Source organism: Hippopotamus amphibius, chromosome 15 (assembly GCF_030028045.1).
Source record: "Hippopotamus amphibius kiboko isolate mHipAmp2 chromosome 15, mHipAmp2.hap2, whole genome shotgun sequence".
In the NCBI taxonomy this organism is placed as follows: domain Eukaryota; kingdom Metazoa; phylum Chordata; class Mammalia; order Artiodactyla; family Hippopotamidae; genus Hippopotamus; species Hippopotamus amphibius.
The window spans coordinates 3867678-3894771 of record NC_080200.1 but is presented as its reverse complement, the minus strand read 5'-3'; the positions used below and the strand labels follow the sequence as shown (position 1 = coordinate 3894771).

General features: G+C 63.3%; 1 protein-coding gene across 2 annotated transcripts in view; it reads right to left on the bottom strand.

Moving 5' to 3' along the window:
- Positions 1-3184: 3184 nt before the first annotated feature.
- Positions 3185-27094, bottom strand: part of KDM4B (lysine demethylase 4B) — a 144569-nt gene continuing 120659 nt past the window's right edge. For both annotated transcript variants that reach the window (XM_057708595.1, XM_057708597.1), the window contains 13 exons: positions 26659-26858; positions 17963-18399; positions 17518-17638; positions 15300-15478; positions 12845-13067; positions 11099-11175; positions 10762-10817; positions 10534-10642; positions 6244-6429; positions 6003-6167; positions 5483-5602; positions 4737-4829; positions 3185-3752 (listed from right to left, as the gene is read on the bottom strand). In XM_057708595.1, coding sequence (XP_057564578.1) covers positions 3576-3752; positions 4737-4829; positions 5483-5602; positions 6003-6167; positions 6244-6429; positions 10534-10642; positions 10762-10817; positions 11099-11175; positions 12845-13067; positions 15300-15478; positions 17518-17638; positions 17963-18399; positions 26659-26858 — 2143 coding nt within the window. In that variant the 3' untranslated portion in view covers positions 3185-3575. The remainder of the gene's footprint in view (positions 3753-4736; positions 4830-5482; positions 5603-6002; positions 6168-6243; positions 6430-10533; positions 10643-10761; positions 10818-11098; positions 11176-12844; positions 13068-15299; positions 15479-17517; positions 17639-17962; positions 18400-26658; positions 26859-27094) is intronic.

Here is a 27094-nt window from a genome sequence, read left to right as displayed (position 1 = left end):
GCCTGAACTCTAGAATTCAGAGAAGCAGTGACCACATGCCCCTCCTTCCTCAGCCACCTCCCAGGTCCCAGCACTGGGCAGTTGATATTTGCCGCCTGATAAATGGATCAAACTCAGTGCTGGGCACTGAGCCCAGTACCCAGGGTGCCACAGACCCCACTGGCTCCAGTGGCCGCACGGTGGGGACCCAGCCTTGCGTCTCAGCCCCGGCCTCAGTCCACGATGGCCCGTCCTGAACTGCCTACCCATCTTAGGACGTTTCAGAGAGTGCCAGGAAGAGCGGGCTGTCTGCAGCCGTGCCGAGACGAACTGGGTAAGCCACTTGGCTGCTGTTGTCCATGGCGCCCTCCTCGGGGCGGAGGACCATGTCCGCCAGGCCCTGGGCAGGCTCAGAAGATGCTGACTCACCTGGTCAGTGTCACAGAGAGTCCCCCGTAGCGATGGGGAAATTGAGCCCTGGTGGCTCTGTTGAGGGTGCTGGAAATAGCATCTCCACAAAAGGGGGTCTGAGAAGTGGGGTGATGGTGGCAGACTGGAGGGAGATTTCAGGACAGAACCCTTAAGGACGCCCATTCTGCAGAAGGAAAACCGAGGCCCAGAGGGGGTGCCCTGTCCACGGCCCCCACGCTCCTGGCTTCCCCGTCACGGACCTGCACGGACACCCCAGGGCCCACCTGCCCAGTAGGTTCATCCCCTGGGTGCTGATGCCTCCTCAAGGCCCTCGTCCCCATGTGCAGCCGTGTACCTTCATGTGGCGGGACTGTGCTCAAACCTGAGCTCCTGGCCTCTCCCCACCCCGAGCCCATTCATTCCAGGTCACGGCAAAAGCCATCTTTCCAGACGCTCAGCGCAGCTAACCTGATCGCCAGCTGCCACCTCACCCCATGGTCTGTCCTCCTCTCAGCAGCCAGAGGGTACCTGTGAGCACCTGAGTCAGGCCCCACCCCTCCTCTGCCCACAGCCCTCCAGGGTCTCACCTCCCTGGGGGTAAAAATGCAAGTCCTCTTTGTGGTCCCCAAGGCCCTGCACTACCTGCCCTGTCTCCTCCTTGCCCTCCCCTCCTCCCTCTCTCCCCCTCGCTCACTCTGCTCCAGCCACACCGGCCTCCTCATTCTTCCTCCAAAAAGCCAGGCATGGTGCTGCCCCAGGGCCTTTGCACCTGCTGTGCCCCCAAGATGTCCCCACGGCTCACCCTCTCATCTCCTTCAGGACTCCCTGTTCTTCACATCACAGCTGACACCCCATGTTACGTACCATTTTCCTCTGCCACTGGTGTCACACCTACTGCTGTGTCCCCACTGCTGGCTGCATGAGCAACACGTTCATGAATACGGGGGGCCCAGCCTCACCCCACGGTGGGAGACCCCGCTGTCTCGTGTACGCCCAGCAGCCACCCACCACAAAATACGCTCCCTGGCTCAGATGTCACAGAAACTGGGTCGAGGCTGGGAGGGCAGGGGGAGAGAGTGGCTGCTGGCTCCTGACAAGCAAGCGGTCAAAGGGGGCCCCACCCCTGCTGGCTCACAGAGGGGACCAGCTGCCACAGCCACCTCTGCCCCAGGAACCAACCACCTCTGATGCGGGGGGTCTGTGTGGACATGAGCTTCAGATGTCCAGCTTGGGAAGGAAACTTCCTCCATGCTGGAGGCGGGGAGCAGGGGCCGCGGGGCCAGGCCGTGTCCCCCAGCCCTACCCTCCAGGGAGGCCCCATACCTGTTCCACCCTGAAGGGGGAGACCACGGGGAGCCCAGCCCTGCTGGAGGCCGCCCACCACCTCCCTAACCGCCTCCCGGGCGCCCGCTCAGAAAAGACGACACTGCCACGACCTGGAGGTGTAATTCGCAGTGCTCACGAGTCTTTAATTCTTTATGAGCCTAGAGGCAGGGGATTAGGCAAAAATACAGCGCATCCTTATTCTCGGGTGGAAAAAATCAGGGTGGGTGGGGTTTTTTGCTTTTTGCTTTCGCACGTAGACACAGATATACCTTTGTGGGGAGAGTGTGTGTCCCCTTGGCTGTGCGACCACCTGTCTGTACAAGGCGTCTGGAAACCCACGACCGACGGGTGGGGTGTGACCCAGAGGGACTGGCCACGTGGTCTGGCCCACCAGCCTGGCCCGGGGCCCCTCCGGGACCACAGGGGCAACTGCCCGCTTCTTTTCATTCTCTTTACAATATAAATAGCATTTTCAAACTACATATGAACACAGGGACAGCGCCCCGGGGGGGGGGGGGCTGCATGCAGAGGGAACCCCCACACCCCGCCGGCGCCCCCGGCACCTCCCGCCCCGCCCGCCCAGCCAGGGCACCTGCCCCTCCCTTCACCAACGAAGTTTCCCTCCACTTGCCTTACATGGTTCTCTCTGGCCTGCCAACCGTTAGAGCCTCTTTTTTTAATTTAAAATATTTTTATACAAGCAAATGGCGCTCTCCATCCCTCTGCAGGGGACAGCAGGGCGGTTGAGATGAGGGCTCTAGCGTGGTGGAGGCTCGCGCCTGCCCCAGCCCGGGGCCAGGAAGCACGTGTCTGCCTGGAAACTCAGCCCACAACCCTCAAGGGGCAGGTCTCCTCCGAGCTGAACACGGTGATTCTCTCTCGCGCTCTCTCTCCCAGACACACAAATCCACGCGTCACAGAGAGGACGCAGACGCGCCAGCCCCTCGGGGTCCAGGGAAGACCCCCTGCACACGCGGGCCGCAGCAGCCGGACCCCCAGGGCCGCCCACCCGAGGCCTCAGCGGGGGGGATGGTTCTCCCCAGGGGAAGAAGCAGAAGATGGAGCCACCAGAGGAGAGAGCGTTTATTTTCAAAAGGCCACGCAGACAGGGGGGAGGCCACCCAGGGAGCTGCCGGCCTCCTCCCATCGGGCCATGGATGTGGGGCCAGCCGCCCAGACCTTCTCCATCTCGCCATTGGGAGAGAGCAAGTGACCAGGCGCCACCGTCTGGGATCCCTGGGCGTCCTGCCCTTGCCTCCCGGTGTCCCCAGGCCTCACCACGGCTACAGCGCATCCCCACCGCTCATAGATGAGTGAGACCAGAAAACATGACAAACAAACAGACGAGCTGCTTTCATCTCCCGCAGCGATCTCGGGTCCGAGAAAAAGGACGTTTTGTTTTGTTTCATTTCATTTTGTTTTGTTGTGTGTTTAAAGCCACAAATCTAGAAAACAACTTTGGGGTTTGTTTTTCCTTTTCTTTCCTTTTTTTTTCTTGCATTTTTTTTTAAACAATAGGTATTTATAGAAAGAACCTCACAAAGGTGATTTATGTACAGAAGTCACAATCTCAAAGGCTGCTCAGGAGGCAGGCAATGCAGTAGCACCTTTTCGAGAAGAAGAGCTTACGTGGTTTACAAATCTGGGTCGAGGGGGCGGCGCGTGCCCCCGCCGGCCCCCCAGAGCCGCGCGTGGCCCTGCTCCCTGAGTCCGGGGGCGCGTGCGGCGCCCTGCCCGCTCCTGTCGCCGAGGTCACCTCTCGGGCCGGGGAGGCGGGGACAGGGGTCCACAGCAAGCACACGCCAGGGCCCGTCGCGCCTGCCTTGCTGGGCGGAGGGGTCGCTGGGCAGCCGGCTGTCCTAGAAGGGGGCTCCGGGCCAGCACGGCGCCTGCAGGAGGCTCTGCATGAAGGCCGGGTAGTCCGGGTTCCGCCCTGAGTCCTCCGCGGCGCGAGGGGTGCCCACCCGCGGGCGCTTGGCGGCCTTCACCTCCTCTCCCGAGAAGACACTTTCCTGCGGGGCCCCCGTGCTGACCGACTGCAGGAGACCAGACGGCACGGGGGTTAGTGAGGGCGGGGTGCTGCGGACTGAAGGTCTGTGTCCCCCCCGGAGGCCTGTGTGGAAGCGCTCGCCCGCCACGGGGGGGGGGGGGGTGTCGGGAGGTGAAGCAGTCTGAGCGTGCGACCCGTGCCCTTCGAGAGGGACCCCACGCGCTCCCTCGCGCTCTGTCTCCACCACGGGAGGACACCAGGGGCAGGCAGGCGTCCCTAAACCAGGATCCGCACCCCCCGCCCCCCCGGACACCAAATCTGCGGGTGCCTCGATTTGGGACGTCCAGCCTCCAGGACTGTGGGAGGGAGTCTGCCGTCTAAGCCGTCCAGGCTGGTATTTTGTGACAGCAGCCGGGACGGACTGCAATACGGGCTCCGCTCGGGGGCCTGACTGGAACAAATGCCTGCCCTGCTGGGGGTCAAGGGCCCTGGGCTGCGGTCTCTCAGCCAACGACAGTGTTCTGAGACAACGCTCGCTGGGGAAGGCCCCTCCTGCCTCTGCCTGAACCCCGTCCTGTGAGTGAGCTGCCCAGCAGGCAGGGGAAGGGCCCTAACCTCCCAGTCACTGGTCCCCCAGCAGGACAGGCACCCTGCCGTCCACAGAGTGCGGGAGGCAGGGCCAGCCTGGCGCCTCCTGTCGGTCCCCCACGGGAACCTGGAGGCTGAGACCCCCACCAGCTCTGACGCAGCCCTTCCGCCCACGGCCGCGGCCCCTGATCCTCAAAACCTTGGACTGAGCAGGAAAGAAAGAAGACAGTGAAAGCCCACGAGAAAAGGCTGGGTCTGCCTTTAGCATCGCCAACCTGCAGCTCAGATCTGCGTGCAGGAGCTGCTGTCTCCTCCTTGCCGGCCGGGCTGACCCTGCCACCGCCCCTCCTGCCCCAGAACAGGCAAAGGCCAAGGCGGGAGGTCAAGGCCGCCTGGATGGGTCACTTTCTGAGGCAGCAGTATCCCACCCCCACCCACTTACCAGCCGGGACCGGACCCTCTTGGGCAGCTCCTCGTCCAGGGTGAAGATGTCCCCGCGCTTCACTGTCAGCTGGGACCCGTCCTCAAACTCCACCTGCCAAGGGGACGCAGTTCAGCTCGCTGGCTGCCCGCCTGGCCTGGCCGAGGTCCCGCGCCCGCCGGCTCACAGCCCACTCGCCAGACAAGCCACAGGACACAGCACGCAGTCAGCAAGTGTTGTCTTTGTCGCTGGGCTACAGGTGGTTTTTCTTCAAAGATTCCACCCTTTTCAATAATTTCTCTTTCACAATCATGGTTAGAAACTCACAACCGACTGGATTTAAAAAAATCAAGAGGGAGTTCAACTCGAGGACGGAAGATGCCTTAGAGGACTGGGACGGGGAGGGTGGGGGGGGAGTCGAGGGAGAGAGGGAGGGAATACGGGGATATGTGTATAAAAACAGATGATTGAACTTGGTGTACCCCCCAAAATAATAAATAAATTAATTAAATTTAAAAAAAAATCAAGGACACTGAATCTTACGCTTAAAAAGCGGTTAAAGCAGTAAATTTCATGTTAGGTATGTTCTACCACATACACACACAAAAAATTTAAAGAACACCTCCCAAGGGGATAATATCGGACAGCTGGAAACCCTTCCAGCTCGCGCTAACCTTTTCAGCGGGCAAACGCCACCACTCCGGCAGGACCTCGCTGAGGGCCCCACCCCAGCACATCCCTGTACCTGGGAAACGGGACCCCCTCACCTGGTAGATGTGACTGGTCACCGAGGAAATGAACTTGGCTCTGTAGAGGTTGCCGTCTGTCCACCGGAGCTCAACAAACTCGCCCTCGGGCGGGGGGCCCAGCCGGGCACAGTCTCTACTCTATGGAGGGAAGGTGGGTGAGGGGTGAGGCGCGCCCTCGGCCTCTGTCACCATGCTTGCCTGGGCTAAGAAAGGTCCCATGTGGTAGATTTCGCAGCCAAGAGGAAGGCAGTGCTCTCAGCTTCAACTGTCAAGGTGAGCTGTGGGCGGGTGCCCGGGAGGCCGCAGACACCCCAGGCCCGGGGAGCGCCCTCCTGCAGGCTAAGTATCTGGACTGGCCGGGCTCTCCGCTGTTTCTGCAGAAACAGGCGGCACTTTCCAGCAGGGGTCTTACAGCCTGGGCCTGGCCAGCAGGGACACGGGACTCTGGATGCAGGGGATCCCGGGGAGCGAGCGAAGGGCAATGCCTGCCCTGTGCCTGCACCGGTCCCGCCCCTTTCCCCACCCCCGCCCCGCTCACAGTGATGCTCTCTGGGTACAGGTTGTCACTGTAGGACCCGTCTTCAAAGTTCACTTCGTAGAAGGTCTGCGTGGTGGTGCCGATGACGCGGCACCGGTAGTAAAGCCCGTTGCGGTTCTTGGTGATGACCACCTGGCCTAAGGACACGGCCCTCAGGACGTGGACCTGGGGGCGGAGGGGGCGTCAGAGCGCAGGCTGGCGGGCGGGCAGGGGGGCAGAGCGGGGGTGGGCGGGCCCTCACCGTGTGAGCCCCTGACTTGTGCTTGAAGCAGGTGATGGAGACGACGTAGGGCCAGTCGTCCGGCTCCATGAGGACGCCCGCGGCGTGGGCACAGGTCACGTGGAAGGAGGTGGAACAGTGCTCGCAGGAGCACTGGATGCAGGCGCCCGACACCTTCTTCATCCGCTTCCGGCAGTACACACATTTCTGCAGGGACGCGGCGGTGGGAACGGGGCTCCGGCCGGTGCCTCTGCCCCCTGGGGCTGGGAGCCCCCCCCGCCGGGCCCCCCCCCACTCCCATCTGTCTCCTGGGAGTGACTCGGGGACCCAGAGCTGGAGTGCGGAGGCCCAGCAGCCTGCCTTGGAGGGAGGCATCCTGGGAGAGTCTTGACCACAGGGCAGAGCCCCCAAACCACCCCCAGGCCCACCAGCCCCACCTGCAGCTGCCCCCAGGAGCACTGCCAGGACTTCTTCCATCCCTCACCCACAAAGCTGCCTGGAACAGGCCCCAGTGATCACACAGTGAAATGTGATTCATCCTTGAAAAGGGGTGACGCCCCGACACTCGCTACGTCCCGACAGACCCTGAGAACACGATGCTCAGGGAGAGAAGCGGACACAGAAGGACACACAAGGTGTGACTCCATCAGTGGGAAACGTCCAGAACAGGCAGCTCCACAGACACAGAGAGTGGGTTCCTGGTTGTCAGGGGCTGGGCGGGGAGACAGCAGTCACCCAATAGGGAGGGGGTGATGGAATGTTCTGGAACTAGATAGAGGTGACGGTTGCCTACCTGTGAATATTGTAAAAGCCACTGAAATGTTCCCTTGGAAAGGGGGGATTTTTTTTTTTAAAGAAAAAAAATAAATAAAACGGGGAATTTTATCTCTGTTTTGAACAAAAGGCGCTGCCGCGTCGCCGTTCGTGAGGAGGGGCAGAGGGCCCACCCCGTGGGAACGCCACGCCCGGGCGATCTGCTCTGCCGGGCGGCGGCTCCTAGGGCCACAGCCGCTGCGCCCAGGCCCCCATCCCGCCGCCACGCAGCAACCACCAGCCTGTCACTCTGGGCCTTTAACAAGCAGGTCTTGATGGCTCCGTAACCCACGTTCAGAAGCCAGAGGGGAGAAAAAGCCAGAGACGCCCCACAGCAGGCGTGGCGGGAGTGCGGCAGCCGGGCGCGATCGATGGCAACGAGGTCTCATTATTACAGTCGATGCCTGGCTCTCCGGCCCGCGCCCTAGAGGACGGGGCTCCGTGGGGCTCCACGGGGGGCGGGAGGAGGAGCGCTGCCGCCCTGAAGACCCGGCCGCGACCCCACAGCGGAGCCTGGGAGAAAGCCGACAACCCAGCCTGACACGCAGCTCGCGTGCTCCCGCCTCTGGTGGAGGCTCATTATTCTGAGTTTCTACATCATGAGGCGTGTGGGCCAGGTCCCCACCGGGCTGTGTGTCAGGGACCGCGCCCAGCGCCGCCTTCAGGGTGAGTCTTGTGTCTGGGTCTCTCTCATTGGAGGCTGTGAGGTGGGGGGTGGCAGTGGGGGGGTGGGACGGGGTAGTACAGGGTGGGGTGCAGGTATCAGCAGAGAACAGAGGCCAAGAGGAGGCCGAGGGCCACAGCCGAGTGTCCCATCAGCCACAGAAGCCACAAGGCACGGAGTCCCACGTCTCTGGTCTGCCCTCCACTCCTCCAGCTCCCTGCCAACCCACTTTGGCAAACGCCCACCTTCCCTCCCATCAGGACCCGACACGGGCCTCTACACTTCAAAGCAGGGCCGGTGAGAGGGCGGAGCTGGTTCGAGGGACCTGCCCCAGCAGCCTTACCTCCACCGACCCCCACAAGTGACCCGGCCTGGTGAGGGGGTGAGTGCAAGGCTCAGGCTACCGGCCGGCTGGGACCACCCCCCGCTCACCAGGACGGACGGCCAGGGAGTCCCGGGGACAGAAGAATGGGCGGATGACCAGGCGTGACTGTCCCCAAGCCTGCGGCCTGCACGTGGCCCCAGGAAGGCAGGCGGGAGGCTGGGCAAGCGGGAGTTAACTGCCGGCTTCCTTGCGCGGCTCTATTAGGCAGTACAAGCGAGCCCCGTGTAAAAGGATTTTTAATTCATCGTTACAAGTGCTGGTAATGAAGAGGCTGCAAGCTGGAAATGTCAGATGATCCATAAGGCATCTGGGAGGGAGGATCTATCACAGCGCTGCGCACCCGCGCCATCCCTCCACCTGAATAATGAGGCTTTGCCGCCGCGTTCCTGCAGGAACCACCCGCAGACGCCGGGCGGGGCTGCTGCTGGCCCGGGCCCCCACGTTTCCTGACCAGGCCCCCTTCCCTCCCACACCGCTCCCACCGGCGGCTCACTCAGCCCTGCCGGGGGGCCCCGCACCTATGGGCTCCGCGGTGGGTGTCTCTGTTCCTTCACTCAGGACTCCCCACCGGGCTCAGCGCCCACAGCCCCATTTCTCGGCCAACGGCCCACTGCAGGCGTGGAGGAGCATCAGTACCCTGCCCCAGGAGGCTGGGAAATAAACCAGGCAGGAAAAGCAGCCACGATGCTGTCCGTACCCCTGGTCAAGGACCCGGGTCCTGGATGCCACAAGACACACCCCATCACCCATATGTCCCCCGCGCGGCCGCCTGCAAACTCCTAGTTAATGATGACATGAGAGCAGGCACCACGACCAGTGCTTTCCGCTGCGGCCCGGTTCACGCTCACTGCGCAGGGGACCATTAGCAGCCCCATTTTATGGAGGGGAAGACTGAGGCACAGAGAGGTCAAGGAATCTGTCTGGAGGCACAGGCTGGGAATGGAAGCCAGCCTTTGCTCACTGCCTGCCTACTGCTCACCACCCCCAAGGCTCCCCCAGAATGGGGGGAGGGCATTATCAGCAAGAGCAGGAGGCGTGAGCCTTGCAAGGCCACACCTGCCCAAGGGTGGCTGTGCTTCTTAGAGGGCTCAATGACAGTGCTCTTATAACTCAAGAGCAAAAAAGCCAACAGCCTGGTTTAAAAAATGGGCAAAGGGGACTTCCCTGGTGGTGCAGTGGTTAAGAATCCACTTGCCAATGCAGGGGACATGGGTTCGATCCCTGGTCCCAGGAGATCCCACATGCCGCAGAGCAACTAAACCTGTGTGCCACAACTACTGAGCCTGTGCACTGCAACTACTAAAGCCTGCGCGCCTAGAGCCCGTGCTCTGCAACAAGAAGCTACTGCAATGAGAAACCTGCGCACGGCAACAAAGAGTAGCCCCCGCTTGCCAAAACTACAGAAAGCCCACGCGCAGCAACGAAGACCCAACACAGCCAAAAATAAATATAAATAAATAATAAATCTTAAACCAAACCAACAAACAAAAAAACAGGCAAAGGACTTGACTAGATATTTCCCTAAAGAAAACATACAGATGGCCAACAGGTATGCGAACAGATGTCAACATCACTCATCACCAGGGAAATGCAAATCAAAACCACCCGTTAGAAGGGCTCTCATTCAGAAGGCAAGCGATAACACGCATTGGCGGGAATGGAAAGAAAAGGGAGCCCTCGCACACTGCTGGTCAGAATGTAAATTGGCACAACCACTGCAGAGAATAGTCTGGCGGTTCCTCAAGAGATTAAAAATAGAACTGCCACGTGATCCGACAATTCCACTCCTGAGTTTTTATCTGAAGGAAACAAAATCACTATCTTGAAAAGATACCTGCAGCCCTGTGTTCCCTACAGCTTCGTTTACAACAGCCAACACCTGGAACACCTGTCCGTCGACAGGAAGTGGATAAAGACGACGTGGTGGAGACACACAACGGAGTATCACTGGGCCATGAAAAAGGAGATCCTGCCACTTGCAGTACCACGGATGGACGCGGAAGACATCATGCTCGGTGAAAGAAGCCAACCACAGAAACACCCGAGCTTTCGGAGCCCACGTCCACGAGGAACTGGAAACAAGCGCGCAGGGGCGCGGAGGAGAGCGGCGGCGCGGGGCGGGGGAGCAGGGAGCGGCTGCTTCACGCGGGCGGCGTTTCAGCGACACGAGATGAAGGCGCGCTAGAGCCCTGCTGCGTGACCGCCGTGGCTGGACCGTGCACCTAGCTCTGTCTGGCGGCGGAGCCCAGGGTAAGCAGGAGCGAACTGGGCAGAGTGCGCGCGGCTCCCTCTGCGTGAGAGGCTGGAGACACGGGCCGAGAGGGCAGCCTTGCTTTCCCCCCCGCACCCCCGCGCCTGCTCAAAGGGCAACTGTGGCCAAACTGAGACCGCGGCTGGCTCCCTGGCGGCCACCCTGCCCCCCGGGGCCGCGGGACGCCGGCGCCCCTACCAGCTTCCACCGCTGCTCTGGGATGGCGCTGATGTCCACGGGGTGGCGCTCCATCACGTTCAGGAACCGCACTTCCGGGACGGCGATGGCGCAGATCACGTGGATCCACCTGGGTGGGGCGGAGCGGGCGGGGTCAGGGGTCACCTCACAGCGGCGGGCGCCGGCCAGCCCCGCCCCCGCCCCGCGGCACCCCCAGGCCCCCCTAGGAGGAGGGACCCCTCCACCCACCTCCTGTCGGTGGTCATCTGCAGGGCGCCTCCCCGGAGGTTGCACAGGCAGCACTCCTGCGGGGAGCACACAGCTGGTTGAGGGGTGTGCGGGGCGGGGCCGCCCGTCTGCTGCTCGGGGACCTGCTCCGTCCCCCGCCCAAGGTCCTTACATTTCAAACCAGCGGCCACCGAAGCGATGGGCCGGGAGTGCGTCGGGCTCCACCCGGGACCCAGGGAGGTGAGGCCGCCAGCCCAAGGTCACCCTGCGGGATCGGGCGAGCCCGGGGCCCAGGCCCGGCTGCCCCACGGGCCGCGCCGGCTTTCAGAGCACCACCCCAGCTGCAGGGGCGAGTTACCGCAGTCCAGGCGTGGGCCGCGCACCGGGAACACGTCCAGCCCTCGTTGACCAGCTCGGGGCGGATGCCGTAGCAACCTGGAAGACAGGGGCGGGCGCATCTGTCACCATGGCTGCCCGCGGGCTGCCAGGGACCCCGGGGGAAGGGGCGGCTGCGGCACCGGGGGTAATCGCGCTCACCGCCGCTCTACCTCAGTCCAAGCCACTGCACGCTCAGCCGCAGAAAGTCTGGAATCGGAAGCGGGGAAGGAGCACAGGCCCCCTAGGTGGGGGCCCCGCCGGGTCTGGAAGCTCAGCCTGGCCCTCGCTCCCCACCCCAGTCTGGGGGGCTCACCCAGGCTCTCTTCAGCTGAGAGCCGGGAAGGTGAGCTGGGAAGGTGGGCCGAGAAGTTGTGTGAGGTGCAAAGTGGGCCTCGGGGGCCAGGAGTTCCGAGCAGGAGAGCCGGGCCCAGCGTCTGCTGTTTCAGAAAGCCCAGTGGGGAGCTCTGGGTTACCAAGGCAGTTGGCTTTAGGATGTGGTCCGAGTTTACAGCTGGGGAGGGGGCATGGAGGAGGGGCGGAGGGCCATGCCCCCAATGGGGAGAAAAGGCACCACCCACCCCAGGGCCCTGCCTCACCCAGGGTCACCGCCCGGCAGTCCTGCGGGGACCCTCAGCCAGCTGGGACTCGTTGCCCACCAAATGGGCTCTGTGGGCTGCAGGGGCCATTGGCCAGTGCTGCAGGGTCCCCGGGGGAAGGACAGGGAGAAAGCAGGGCAGTAGGAAGGTGGCGCCCCAAGGGACGGCAAGGTATCTAAGAGCCTGCACCTGGCCGCCTGCTCTGTCCCCTAGGGCCCTCAGCCAAGGTCAGGCCTGGGGGAGTTCCCCTCTGTCTGGTGCCAGGTCTCAAGGAAGATGCCTGTGCTGAGCCTTTTGCCTCACAAGGGCGGTAAAGGAGGCTCCTCTCCCCCTGTGTGGCTGGACCTCAGGTCCCTCAAGAGTGGCAGGGTGGTGGGCTGGGCTGCTGCTCCCCTCGTCCCACCCCACCTGCCTCCCAGGCCCAGGAGCTCATCTCACAGCCTGACCTGCTGGGCAGAGCAGACGGGCTCCTTGCCAAGAGACAGAGTGAGCTCCGGGCAGGCCGCCATGGGGGCAGGCGCCAGACAGAGATGGACGGCATCCTTCCTCCACAGGCCGCACGCGGAAATTAAGCGGCTCCAGAAAGCTTTCTCCCCATCCTGGGAGCTCAGTCTCGCATTCCCTGCCCGATCCACCCCCCCAAAAGAAAGGACAGACATCCATCTTCCTGTCTCCGGCTCTGGTTCGGCCTGGGCCTTCAGGGCTTGGGGGCGGGTAGTCGCCGACGATGGCAGAGGTAAATCAGACCCCTGGACCACTCTAGAATCTGAGCTTTACCAGCCATTCCAGCTCTGGCCCCAAGGCACAGAGTTTAAGAGCGTCACAGCCCCTGATGAGCTCCTGACCTCCTGCTGCCTCCTAGGCCCTGGTGGAAACTTCCAGAAGGAGACTGACCAGACAGGCCTGCCTTGGCCAGGAGAAAGAGCAGGATGTCTGCCCTAGAGGTCAAGACGCCCACCCCGTGATGCCAGGGCCCACTACAGGCCTGAAGCAGCAGCCAGAGGAAGGGGCTACCGTGCGCCACAGACGTGAGGGCGGCCAGCTCGGGAGGGTGAAGCGGGGCTGTGAGCAGCAGACCCCGTGGCTCTCCCCACCCTCAGCCCCCTCGGGCGCCGGGGCCGGGCACTCACTGGCGTGGACCTGCAGGCAGCACTTGGCACAGGTGATCAGCAGGCTGGTCCCGTCGTCGCCGATGTAGGAGTTGGCGGGGAGCGGCTCCGTGTTCTCCCCGCTGGAGGTGAAGCACATCTCAGGGATCAGCGGCCGCGTTTTCTGGCCGCTTTTGGAAGGCAGTGTGGCGAAGGGCCCCTCCCCAAGGGAGGCCTGGGGAATATCCTTCTCGGTCTGTAGGGACTGCAGGAGGGGGGGCCGCCTTCAGTGGAGAGCCCAGCGTGGAGCAGGCCGGGACCCCAACATCCTCTACTCTATCCTTTGTCCCCCCACCCCTCCCCACCTCCCCGTCCCCAAGCGCACCCCAGGCTGCTCCTCCCCACACCGGTACCCCTTCCAGGACACTGACGTATCCTCCTAGCCCCCAAGCCTGCTTCAGAAGCCCCTTAGAGACCCTCCCCAAAGACAGTCAGATCCTGCCCTGCCCACCCGCAAACCCTCCCACTTGGGGCTACATGCAGACACAGCACAGACACCGCTCTGCTGCCGTCGCCCCTCCTGCCCCCACTGCCCTGGCTCACTTTGTTCTGGCCACAGGGGCCTCCCTGCTGTTCCTCCAATATCCCAAACACCAGGCACGGTCCTGCCCCAGGGCCTTTGCATGTGCAGTTCCCACTGCCTGGGGCGCTCAGATCCCTGCTCCCGTGACCAGCAGCTCCCAAGGCCTTCACTCGCTCTGTCTGTCCTCGTGGTCCTGACCATCACCGGATGCCATGTTATCTGTGTATCTATGCGGGGCGTTCTCCCCACCTGTGACATGCACCCCATGAGGGCTGTACCCCAGTCCTCCCCAAGACCCCCAGATCCAATCAGATGAAGAGACTGTGATGGAAACGTCCTGCCCACGGCACCAGGATCCGGCAACCCTGAGCCTGTCACAGGCTGGTGGGGCTTGCAGAAGAGTCTCCCTGGCACCCAGAGTGATGGGCAGACTGCCCAGCTTGGGGCATAAGGTAGGAGGCCACTGGGGACCTCTGGCTTGATGCGCTGTGTGTTTGTACAGTGGGGGGCCCTGGGGGTCCTCCTAGATTAGGGGACCGGCTGGTTTCCTAACAGGCAGAATGTCAGGCCACAGCCCTTCCCATGATGCGGGACAAGCGAAGCCTGGTCCCCGACTCCGAGGGCTCCAGACTGCGGAAGCGGCGACCCTGCAAGGCCCACCAGTACCGTGGATGTGATCAAACTGAGTTGCGGTGCCTCACTTAGCAACCGGGATTAAGGAGGTTCACCTCTTAAGCCAGCGTTCCCAGCGCTGACTCCCAGCGGTGCTGAGGAGGGTCATGCCTGGAGAAGACATCTGGACATTACATCTTATTTATGTTTCCATGACCAGATGTTGAATCGTTTAGGGACAGTAGGTCCCGGCAGCTCTGAGTGGCAGAGCCCTTGAGACGGGCATGCCACCCTCGGCACGGGACACAGACCTTGGGTAGCTCAGCTAATGCGTGGAAGATGCCAGGCACTAGGCTAGGAGCCGGCTGATGAACAGGGGGCAGGAGCAAGAGCAGAGGCGGGCGGGGGACGCTGGGGGGCGTGGCAGAGTCAGCCTGGGACAGCAGGTCCAGGAAAGCTTCCTGGAAGAGGTGGCAGCTGGGTGGGATCAAAGAATGAACAGGAATCCATCTGGCAAGACAGGGGCCTGGGTGGGTGTGTGGAGGTGCCGGGGGAAAGCACGCAGTGTGCTGTGTGTGCTTGCAGGGGGCAGGTATCCCAGGAGGGGGCGGCTGTAGGGCATGTGGAGGTGGGGGGTGTGGTGAACGTGCTAGGGTCTCCAGCCGGGCTGTGCGTGGCTGTGGTGAGGTGCTAACAGGAAGGGCAGGAGGCAGGCAGTGGTCGGGGCCGGTGGAGGGGGACAGGGCAGGAAACAGGTTAAGAAGGGAACCGGCAGGAACTGGCGGGAGATGGCAGAGGGCAGAGAGCGGGGAGAGGCCAGGTTCACAACTTGGAAACTCGGGACAGAGTGGGGGCCGTGGGGGCCAGGCCCGGCCCCAGCCCCCCCATCGCCACCCCTGTTCACCACGAGGCTCCTCCTGGGCCCCAGCCCTGGGCCCCCTGCCTGCACTGCGCCCTGGGCTGGGCTGAGGGCCTCTCAGAGGATGGCCATCTGAGATGCTTCCTTGCGCCCTCATCCTCTTTGAGGCACGCTGATAAGTTACTTTCCACACCCATACAAACGCAGACCCTGGGCTCTCTCCCCACAGCCCTCACAGGGGCCTTCAGCCTTGCACACCCGGCCCTGCCGGCCGGGCTCTGCACCGGGCCCACTGTGGCTCCGATAGCAAGCGGGTTCTTGGTCCCCATCACCCTCCCTTCAGGGGAAGGGTTCCCTTCAGGCAGAGCAAGTCCTGGCGCCAGTGGGAGCAGGCGATACTGCCCAGCCCGGTGTGGGCTGGGGGTCCCGCGGCGCCGGCTCACCTGGCTGTATGGGTAGAAGAGGGTGCAGATGGCGCAGTAGGGCTCCGTCAGGGCGGCCGCCGCGTTGAACTTCCTCTCTGCCTGGAAGCTGGCCGCCTTGTTCTTCCACTGCAGGGACAGCAACGACCTCAAGGCCTCAGGGTCGCCCACGTCCTCGTCCCCAGAGAAAGGGAAGGCTTCTGGAGTAAAGCGGGAGGAGGCAGGAGCTTCAGCACCCAGGACGCCACCCCACCCAGTGGGCGCTCCCGGGGGTGGGTGCCCAGTTCGCGGCTCCTGAGCCCCTCTGCAGGGAGGCATCCTGGCCCTCTCTGGCTGAGGGCCGATGCCACCTGGGGACAGGAGACGGGGTGTCAGGCCTTCACAGGTAAGGCACACACTCCTCTGGGAGTCGCGCACGAACACTGTCACCCCAATGTCCTGTATGATGGAGACCACCGGTGGAGGTCCCTCCCACCCCGCCTGCTGCCTGTCACCGGGCTGGCCTCTGCCGGCCTCGGTTCCCAGCCCACGGTCCCTGCTCCCCCACCTCCCATTCCTGCATTTCCTGAGGACCCAGGGGTGCTGTCTGCTCTGGCAGGAGTGTCAGCAGTCCCCAGGAACCTGCCCAAGGAGCGGGGCTGCTCATTCCTGGGGCCCCGACCTTCCCAGCAGCTGGGCCAGCACGGCTGGTACCACAGCCGTCCCGGCTGTAAGGCCAGAGGCCGCCTCAGTGCGGAGAGACCCCAGGGAAGCATCTGATCTCCAGGAAGGCCCCTCTGCTCCCGGAGCTCCAGCCTGAGACCCACGGCACTTCTAGAACCCTTTTTGTCCTGGCCCTCAAATTAGATTCAGAATCAAAGAAGCCATCCAGGAGGTTTTCAAATTCCATGTGCGTCTTAAATGGAAGGCAGAAACAGAAGATGAAAAATGGGCTTAGCGGGATTTCTGCACTTAAGACAGCAACTCCGACTCTCAGCCAAGTGTTAAATAAAAGCTTCTCCATCTCCACCCCTCCAGCTTCAACTGCCACGGCCTTTTATTCCAACTTCTCCCAGGTCCAAGGCGGACTCAGGCAGGAAGGGTCACTTCTGCTGGGTCTGGTCGCTCCCCAGCCCAGCGCTGACCTTCCCTGAGGGCAGCCCAGCCACGGGTCAGAGATCAGAGCCCAGAGCATCGCGAGTAACAGGCGTCTGTGGGGTGACGGCCAAGGGTGAGGTTTCCTCTATTCTCAAAGCAGCGCCCCCCACCGCGGGCCTGCACAGTGCTCTCTCCAAGGACAGGTGCGGGGACCGCAGGGCCAGGACGTCTCTGCTGGAAATGGACCTGGAAATGAGCGTGTTCCAGGCCCCACGCTGCTCTGTGATCCTCCAACCCTGAATCCATTTCTCAAGCCTCTCCCTGGGGGGTGTGGCCAGCACCCCCACCATCGCTCGCTGCCAGGCAGCCCTCTGCAAACATTGTGGAGCCCACTCTGCACCAGGCATCCGAACAGATTCCAAGGCCGTGAGAAGAAGAGGTGTGGTCCTCGCCCACCTGGAGGGCCAGGAAGGGACACGAATGCACAGGGGCCAAGGCGGCTGTGCCAAGGGCGCAGGCAGGGGCCTCTGGCAGCAACCGGCATCTTCTCAGTCCCCAGGATGAGGAGGGGGCAGAGGTGACCACGGAGACTGTGAGAGCGTTGCACCAGGTCTGGGTGACCATCAGCCTTGGGGTTCCTGGCATTCACGGCACCCACTGTGCGCCTGGCACCATGTAAAGCCACATGCTTTACAGGCCTCAGCCCCGTGTACCTCCCTGGCAGGACCCCTCGGGGGGCCAGAAGAACGCATTTTACAGATGGGAAAACCGAGTCACAGAAAAGCAAATGGCACCACGGTTCTGGGCTCCAGGCAGTGGGCTGGGGTGTGAGCCCAGGCGGCTGCACCTGCCCCTCAGGGGCCCCCTTGGACGTCTCGGGCCCAGGGCCTAGCAGAGCCAGCATCCCTGGGAAAAGGGAGCAAACGAGGGCGAGACAGAGGCCTTGGGCAGTCCTGGAGGCAGCTGGGCCTGACCTCAGGAGCTGAGGGTTGGGCAGGGGGCACCTCGGCCCCATGGCATTTGGGGAGAGGGTCGGAGGCGGTGCCAGGGCTGGGTCTGCGGGCCCGACCTTGGCCGGGGGTGATGGGAGAAAGCAGGCCGGGCGGGTGGCAGAGGAAGGCGGGGCAGGGGCCCAGCAGAGCCGGGCGACACTCTCGCTCACCCTCGTCACTTGAGGCCTCCTGCTTGACCACGGACAGCGGGGACCGGGTGGGCGGCCTGCCCAGAGGGTGGCGCCTGCTCTTCTTGATCTCCATCTTCAACTTGGAAAAGGTTGATGGAGCCTAGAACGGCACAGGAGGCCTCTGCAGGGGCAGCTCTGGGGCCGGAAGCAGAGGCTGCTCGTGGGGGCAGAGCTGGGCTCAGAGGGACCCCAGTGTCTTCAGTTCAGTCGGGGGCGAGAGCCCCCAGGAAGCGGGGCGGAGGGCGAGAGACCCCAGGAAGGGGCAGCCAAGGCCCACGACAGTTTCTAAAAGACGTATGTGCCGCCGGCCCCCGGGACAGGAGCCACGGGGGCTGTCTGGGATGAGCAGGGCCGTGGCCAGCATGTGGGCGCAGGGGGACCCCCAGCCCCGGGGACCCTCACCGGTGCCTCCCCGCCACCCTACCTGCACCTCGCTGGCTCTGCTCTCCTCCCCTGGCCCCGTCAGCTCCATGGGGGCCGCCTGCTCCTTCCAGGTGGGGCCCTTCTGGGCAAAGTGCTCAGAGGCCTGCTGGCAGGACACGCGGGCCTTGTCACCCGCCACCAGGCCGGGCCGCGGCACGACGTACAGCATGGGGATGATGGGGCGCGGCTTCACCTCCGGCTCCTGGCCGGGCGCCTCGGGGGGCACCACGTTGAGGGGCGGTGGTGGGGGGCTCTCCTCGGTGGCCTCGGGGCCGGGGGCCGGGAGCTCCAGCAGGGGTGCCTCCTCGGTGGGGAACTGGGCGGGCAGGGGCGGTGGCAGCTGGGGCAGGAGTGGGTGGTGGGGGTGCAGGGGGCCGTAGCTCTTCTTCTTCCGGTCGCTCTTGGCCTTGGCCTGCCGCAGCTTGCCCCGCCCATCCTCTGCGGGGACAGAAGAGAGACAAGTCAGGGGCGGGGGCCGGGGCACCCAAGGGGCCAGTGGCCAGGTGCCCCCTTCGAGTCCCGCAGCCTGAGTGGGAGCCGACGGGGGTGGTCGAGGGCCCCCTCTGGCCCAGAGAGGCCTTCCCTGAAGGAATCCGCTTCGGGCAGTTCTCACTGCTACCAGCTCCCCCCTGCCAGGCGGCCGAGCCCTGGAGCAGCAGCGCCCGGCCTCACAGTTCTGCCACACGCTCAGAGCACCTTCTGGAATGAGCACGGGGTACTGAGGCGAGCTGCCCAAAAGCGCCGGGAGGAGACCCGCTCTGAACATCCCTCCCGTGGGGAGCGGGCAGAGGTGGGATGCGTTTTCTTTTCATGCATCTGAGTTTCCTCTATTCCTACACTTAACGCACACAGCTTGTAGAATTTTTAAAGAGCAAAACCTGAAACAACAAACCATAAGCAAGTGGAACCGCTTGCGTGGAACGGACGTGCCAGGTGGGCCTGCAGGGCCCGGAACACCCTGCTGCCCCCAAGGGCCGGTGCTGGGGGGCTCCTGACAGGTGACAGGGTGGGCAGGGAGGTGGACCGGGGCTGTCTTCAGCAGCAGCTTTACTTAGGACCACGGTGCGTGTGCAGCTCATCAGATAAACTGAGACGGGCCGTGTGGTCGGGGAGTCACGGCCCCCAGCGTCGCCCACGCCACAGCCCTGGGGCCTGTGGACGCGGAAGCTGACACGGCCGCAGGGGCTCTGCAGATGGGGTTAAGCGAGGATCCCGAGGTGGACCCCACTTTCAAGGGTCCCACTAACAGGGACCCTTAAAAGCAGAGGATCCGGCTGGGGTCAGGGGAGTGTGACTGTGGAAGAAGCCAGAGAGATGCTGCACTGCTGGCTGCAAGGAGGGAGGAAGGGGCCGCGAGCCAGGGATGCGGCGCCTCTAGATGCTGGAAGAGGCGGGAACCGATGCTCCCCTGGAGCCTCCGGAGGGACCAGCCCTGCCCACGCCTGGGTTTCAGCCCAGTGGGGCCCATGTCGGACTCCTGACCCCTAGAATAAGTGTTCCTTTTGGCCACCAAGTCTGTGGTCGCATCACACAGCCACTGGAGACGCACCCGGGGTGGGGGGGGGGGGCCTCCACGGGTCCTTCCGTGCTCAAGGCGAGGCGTGCGGGCCTCAGGGACGTCTGCCCAGGAGGACCAGCAGCCCAGAGCATAGCCCTCAGCCCTGCCTCCCCACCTGGAGAGTGGGCACCCGAGCTCAGGCCCTCACCGCCTGTCCCGGGTCCCCACGGGCTCAGGACGTCACATGAGGTGACAGCAGCTGATACCTCAGGACGAACTGGTCGTCCTACTGACGGCACCTGTGAGCTGTTGGTTTCAACATGCCACAGTCTGGGTCTCCACAGGCCAGGAAAGTAAGGACAACTCGAGGAAAAGGAGGGGTCCCTCTCCCCATACACCTGTGACAGTGTGACACAGGGCAGGGTGTGGTCAGCTGTGAAGCACCCACGTTTACCTCTTGCTATAAAAACCTGTCCGTAGGGCTTCCCTGGTGGCGCTGTGGTTGAGAATCCGCCTGCCAATGCAGGGGACACGGGTTCGAGTCCTGGTCCGGGAAGATCCCACATGCTGCGGAGCAACTAAGCCCGTGTGCCACAGCTACTGAGCCTGTGCTCTAGAGCCCGCAAGCCACAACTACTGAGCACATGTGCCACAACTACTGAAGCCCACACATCTAGAGCCCATGCTCCGCAACAAGAGAAGCCACTGCAATGAGAAGCCTGCGCACCGCAATGAAGAGTAGCCCCCGCTCACCACAGCTAGAGAAAGCCTGCACGCAGCAATGAAGACCCAACACAGCCAATAAAAAAAAAATTAAAAAAAATAAATTTATCAGGAAAAAAAAAGCAAAAAAAATCTGTCCGTATTTCACTCCTGTCCCTCAGCCAAAGATGATGAGAGCGGAGGGACAACACTCCCAAGGGAAAGGCCACCACTTAGTCCTTGACCCGCACTGACCCAGGGAGGGGTCAAGCAGGGACCCTCCCCGCCTTCCTCCAGGCAGAACCCCAGCCCTGAGTGCTGGGGGGGAGCCAACTCCCGCCCGCGGCCCCCACCGGGTGAACTGCAGAGGCTCGAGCCAGCCTGGCCCTCCTGGAGGTGCCCCTTTGGCCGCTGCTCCCTGCAGCCTGCAGGGTCCTGGGCAGGCGGCCGTGCTTTTCAAGAGAGGCTCAGAGGAGGGCGTGCTCACCAGCCCCCCACGCCCTCTGGCCTGGAGCCTTCCAAGGGCAAGGGCGCCGTCAGGATGCCTCCTGTGCCTCTGCCCTGCTGGAGGAGCCTGGCGTGCTCCCCAGGACCCCCAACCACCCGCACCCCAGGAACAGTTTTCTGGTCAAGGAAAGGAAACAGGCTCTCCGCAGACACAGATGCTAGAGACAGATGGTCCCGGCAACAGAAGGTCGCCTCCCTGTCCCAGGAGATGTTAGGGGGAGAGACGTGTAGTGGGGAGAGGTGTGGGGGGGATGTGGGTGGGGAGAGAGGTGGACGGGAGAAAGGTGGGGAGCAGGGAGACGGGGCTGGGAGAGGTGTGCGGGGGGCACTGCTCATAATGTTTGGTGACAGCCGTCCGGCCTCGAGAGGCGACCAAGCGCCCAGGAGATCAGACTCTTCCCTGCTGCTTCTACTAATTTATAGAAAGGGCTCCAAGGCTGCCCAGAGCCCTGTCCTGACACAGCAGCAGGGACTTTCAGATAAACGGCTTTGTTCTCTAAGGAAATCCACTCGCCCCTCCTCCCTGACAGCACGGCCACACAAATGGACGTCCAGCGACGGCCTCCCTGGCCTCAGGACAGCAGAGCCTGCGAGCTGCCCGGCTCCAGATACTGCTGGAGAAGGACACACCCCCGCCTCTTCCTCAGGCTCCCAGGCCCTGGGAAGCCGAGGGGGGGTTGCATACACAGAGGACCCTGTTAGGGGACAAACCCAAGGGCGCTAGGGATGCCAGGGGGCCTGGGCTCTGTCCTCACGCCACGTGGACCACCGCAGGCCCAGGGCAGGGCTGTACCTGGAAAGCCCCTCGGCTGAAGGTGCCTCGAAATGGAGGCCTCTCACCTCCCTGGGGGTGTGTGTGTGTATTTGGCGGGGGGCAGAATGGCAGGGACCCCTCCCCCAGCAGAGCTGCTGAGGCCCTCCTGGCGCCTGTTTCTTGCAGGGAGGCACAGCCAAGAGTCCCCCCACGGCCGACAGATGTTACAGCCCTGTCAGCTCCTGGGGCCCCACGCCTCCTCTCCCACCGACGTTCTCCCAGGGGAGAGCCAGGGGTGCAGGGCTGCTGCCTGGCTTAGGTACCCCGCCCTGCCCGGCCTGGCCAGCCCCGCGACCCCCCTGGGGGGAGCCCAGGCCAGGGCGACTGTGGTGCCGGGCAGTACGCGGTCTGAGTGTGGACCTTGGGGTCTTATCCTAAAGCCATCCCAGGCTGCCGGGCGTGAGCCAAGCGGAAGTGACCCCGGACAGCTGCACACCCCTGCCCCACCGCAGCCCTCGGGCGGGGTCCTGCTGGCTGCCTGCTCCGCCCTGTGGGGGACCACGCGCTCTGGGACCGGGCTTCCCGGGGCCCCAGTGCTGCCCCTGTCGCCCCCAGCTCCGGAGCTGCAAGAAGGGACAGCGGCCCTGCCTGGCCAGAGCTGGCCACGGCCCGGCAGGAGGAGGGAGCCGCTGCGGTGCCAGCCAGCCAGCTGCACACGGGCAGCCTTCCCGCCAGCGATCATGGCGGGCTGCAGGGCAGACTGCTGCTCCATGTGGGTCACGAGGCGGCCAGGAGGGGCGGCAGCCCCCCTCCCCAGGCCAAGCGCCACACCAGCCAGCCTGGGCCCCTCTCGTCCCCGCAGACGCCAGGCACCTCCATCCTGCCCGCCTCCGCCTCGTCGCATCGGAGAGCCTCCTGCGTGTGAGCGGTGGGGGCGGCTCGCACTCTCTCGACCCAAACACAAGACCAAGTGCCCGGACCTAGCGCCCGACGCGACCCTCACCCTCACAGCGTCGAAGGACGTGAAGCCGGCATTAAAGGAAGTCTGGAAACCGCTTTAACATGTTCCACTTGTTCCCCGGACGTGTGTGCTGTCGCCCCCAACGGAGAGTACTCATGTATTCGATGGGTTCAGAGCGATCTTCCTTCAAGGGCTGGAGGGACGGCCCCCCACTGGGGCGTGGGACCCCTGGCTGTGGCAGCCTCCTTCAGCGCCCCGAAGGGACCCCTTCTTCTCTAGAGGGGCCGATGTTCCAGGAGACACTCCAACACCCCAACTCCTCCTCCTTGGGAACCGGGCTCTGGCACGGAACAGGGGCAGGGTGTCTGGCATCGGGGAGCAGTGCCAGCTCTGAGCAGAGATGCCACCCTGCCTGGGGTCCACAGCCATGTGACACCATGCCCGCCACTGAGCAGGGCCCTGCAGCCCTTTGGGAGAAGCCCTGGGGGTCCTGGGCTGAGGCCCTGGAAGGGGAATGGTGACTGCAGATGCCGGGAAGGAGGGCACATGTCCTGCATGTTTTTTTTCCTACAGCAGCATGTTTTACCCTCAAGGGACACGGAACCCTCCCGCCCCCCGTTTAGGTGACAATCTGCTTAGAAGAGGGAAAACCGGAGAGGAACCGGGGTCTCACTGGGGAAGAGGCCTTTGCTGTGCACGAGCCTGAGGCCAGCTCTGGGGATCCCGAGACACCGAGGCCAGGGCGCTGTGTCCCTGTGACAGGGCGGGGTCCAAGCAGGAGGTGACAGGAGTGGGGTGGGGTGTGGCTGTCTTTAAACAGTCGATGGGTTTGGGCAAATATTCATTTTAACTTAATTCAGTTAATGAAAAGAGAGCCATTATTCCTCTGTTAAGCAGTTGGAGTGCGTCCACTCTCACTGGCTGCCCTGCGTCCAGCCTCAGGCCGGCGGCCCCTCACACCTGCTCAAGAAGGAGGAGAGATGCCTGAGGTCGCAGGGCATCCTTCCCACCCTTCCCAGGAGGGGCCCCACTGAAACCCTCACTGAGGGACCGTCTGAACTGGTGAGCCCAGGAGCCCCCGCCCTGGCTGGCCCCCGACGTGCTGACTCCACTCCTGCAAAAAGTCGCTTCGGGGGGCTTCCCTGGTGGCGCAGTGGTTATGAATCCAATACAGGGGACATGGGTTTGATCCCTGGGCTGGGAAGATCCCATAGGCCGCAGTGCAACTAAGCCTGTGCGCCACAAACACTGAGCCTGTGAGCCACAAGTACTAAAGCCCATGCGCCACACGCCTAGAGCCCGTGCTCCGCAACGAGAAGCCACCACAATTAGAAGGCTGCGCACTGCAATAAAGAGTAGCCCCCACTAGCTGCAACAAGAAAAAGTCCACGCGCAGCAACAAAGACCCAATGCAGCCAAAAAAAAAAAAGCGGCTTTATCCTCCCGCAGGCCCCTGGCGGGGTGTGCATCCTCTCCTTTCATCCTCCGACGGCCCCACTGGGAGGTGAGGACCCAGGCCTGCTGAGGCAGCATCCGGGGCCCAGGGTCCCAAATTTCAACCTGGTCTCTTTAATTCCACCTGCCTGCTCTCCCACGTACCCCGCCCCCGTGAGACCACCGATGCCTGCTGGCAACTTCGCGAGGTGCCACCTTGGGCGGCCCGGGTGCAGAGCCTGCTCCACGCCCCTCCCCACCCCCACCCCCCCCCGCCCCACACAGCCCCGCTGGGGGCAGGGCGGTCACCTCTCCAGTCCTTGCCAGTCACACCAGGGACACCCACCGATCTCCCAACTCCTCGGATCAGAACCCCAAACTGGCCACGTCACCCACTGTCCTAGCCTCCCTGCAGCTTGGCTCCACGGCCCCCAGAGTCAGACGCAAACGCTTCACTTGTGGGTGGGACCCGGGGCCCTGGATCCCGGAGCCCACGGCAGAGGGTCCATCATTCAGCCACCACAGCCCACGGTCCGACTCGCCACACGGAACGGGGGCCCGGAGCGCACACGATGCAGGCGCAGGGCCTGCAGGACCACGTGACTCTCCCAGCTGCAGACCCTCCCCACAGGGAGCCGCTCTCTTGGTTTTGGCGTGTTTACTCTGTTACAGGCTGAACCGTGTGCCCCAGATTCCTATGTGGCCGTCCTAGCCCCAGGGCCTCAGGATGAGGCCGCATTTGGAAACAGTCGTTGCTAATGCCGTGAGTTAATAAGATGAGGTCATTAGGCTGCGTCCTCGTCCAGTGTGACGCTGTCCTTGTGAAAGCTGAAACGCAGAGACGGGTACACAGGGAGAGGCCGTGTGACTGTGAAGGTATCTGTTTACGAGCCAAGGAGAGAGGCCCAGAACAGACTTTCCCTCGCGGCCTCAGAAGGAACCAGCCCCGCCCACACCCTGACCTTGGACTTCCAACCTGCAGACTGAGAGACAGCGAACCTCGGTTCCTGAAGCCCCGTGTCAGGTATTTTGTCACAAGGCAGCCCCAGAAGACGTGGACGCTCCCTACCCAATCCAGTGCCTGTCTGGCGTGTTTTCTGAACTTTAAGCCAATGGGACACGGGGCGTGGGTGTCCCTGGGACATGCGAGGCTGCGTGTGAGGGTCGCCTCAGGGAAGAGCAGTGGCCTTCACTACAGCCCAGGACACGTCCTTGCTCCTGCCCCCAAGCTGGCGGCCGGTCTCACAGTCCCGACCTCTCCCGACCCCTCTTCCTCGGGCCTTGCTCCCTCGGGGGCACTGAAATCAACATCCCCCGAGCCGCCGGCAGCACCTTCGCTGCAGGGAGTCCCCCTGACACTGCAGCCCCGTTTATGTTACAGTTCCGCCTTGTCTTTCAGACGTCTCTGATTTTCCCCACAAAGGTCCTTTATTTTTTGTTAGGTTTGTTCCAGCTGCATCAGCCTCTGGCTGCTTTTATCATAAGCAGGATCTTCTTGAAAACCATGTGTCCTGTGACCGCCTGGACGTGACAAGGGTCTGGCGTGGCTCCCTGCGTCGCCAGGGCTCAGCCTCGGGGCCCGTGTCTACGGGGGGACTGCGCCTGCGCCCCGGCGGTGCTGATGCGCACTTCCTCCCCGCTGGCCGCCCTGCCTCCCTGGGCTCTCCAGACCCTCCCGTGGGGAGCTGCGCTGTTCTGTGATGCCCACTGGGTGAGCCGCATGCCGGGCTGCCTGGGACACGCCAGCACGCGATTTCCCCGGGAAACGTTCCCATCTTCCCTGTTTCCGGCTCCTGCCCCCATCTGCCCCGCAGGGACACTCCCCCTTCCAGCCCGTGGGAAGGACCATCAGGGGCGCGCGCCCGCCTCACATGGCGCCTGGTGGACAGCCGCCTAGAACGTGACATCATCTGTGACACCAGCCGTGGGCACCCCAGGGAGGGCCTGACCCTGAGCTGGGCAGAGCCGTGCTGGGCTCACCCGCTCCAGGACCCAGTCAGTCCCAAGGACAAGACGGAGGACCTGAGCAGAATGGTCCAGCAACCTACGGCCCGTGACAGGGGACTGAGGCACTGCTTCCCAGTGATCTGCCACCAGCCCCCCAGCCCCGCCTGGCTCCCCCTTTACATCTCGGGGGGCGGCTGTTGCATGCAAACAGCTGAGGCTGCAGATTAGGAAAACGAAACGAGCCGCAGGCAGCGTCAAAGGCACGGTTCTGAGACCCCCCCACCCACCACAGCGCCTAGATACACTTTTCTGTTCCACGCCAGCCTGCAGGCGGGGCGTCCCCACCGCAGGCACGTCCAGCGTCTGCTGCGAACAGCAGGCTGTCCTCTTTCCCAACCGAGCGGATAATGCTTCTATTACGGACTCAATGTCTGTGCCCCACCCCGATCACGCTCAGCCCCACGCCTCTGTGTGATGGTGCTGGGAGAAGCCTGGGTCATGAGGGTGGGGCCCGGCGAAGGATCAGCGACCTTACAACGGAGGCCAGAGGGCTCACCAGCTCTCTCCTCCCTGAGGACACAGTGGCAGAGGGTCACCTGTGAACCGGGAGGCGGGCCGCCACCAGCACCAGGCCCCGCTGGCACCCTGGTCTCCCAGCCTCCAGCACCGAGGAGTGAAGCCCGTTGCTTCACGCTGCCCACCTGTGGGCTCTGTTTTAGGAGCTGGACGGCTGGGACAGCCTCTCCTCAGTTTCTGGGAGAAGAGGGACGTTTCACAGCACCCCCGGAGTGTACATTTTTAGGAAACGCCCTCCCTGCCAACAAGGCGCACGGATCGGATTCTGAAAGCGCGGGGGCTCTGGCCCGGCCGGCGCAGGCACCAAGCGGGACTGACCTTCGAAGCCCTCGGCCTCCCGGCCCGGCGGCAGCGGCTGGGCTTCCTCCTCTTCCTCCTCGGGGTCGGCCTCCGGCATGGCCTCCTCCTTCATGCCGCCAATGGCCTCCTCCAGGAGGGCCGCCCCAGCCACCCCCTCGCCCGGGGACTTGGGGTCATCGGGCTTGGGCTTCTTGGGCTGGCTCCGTTTCCGGTGGGACCTGGAGAGGGAGGTTTATCAGACAGGAGGCGAAACAACGGAGGGGAGATGCCCCAGGCTGTGTGCCCCGTCCGGCAGACAGAGCCCCCCAGATGAGTGCGCCCCAGGAGGGCGGGGGCAAGAGGGCCCTGGATGGGGCTGGCTCCCGAGGGCAGGGGCGGTGGAGGGAGAGAGGCCTGGGAGGAGGGGAGGGTGATGGCGAGGGTGGGTGGTGTCAAGCGGGTGCCGATGGCAGCT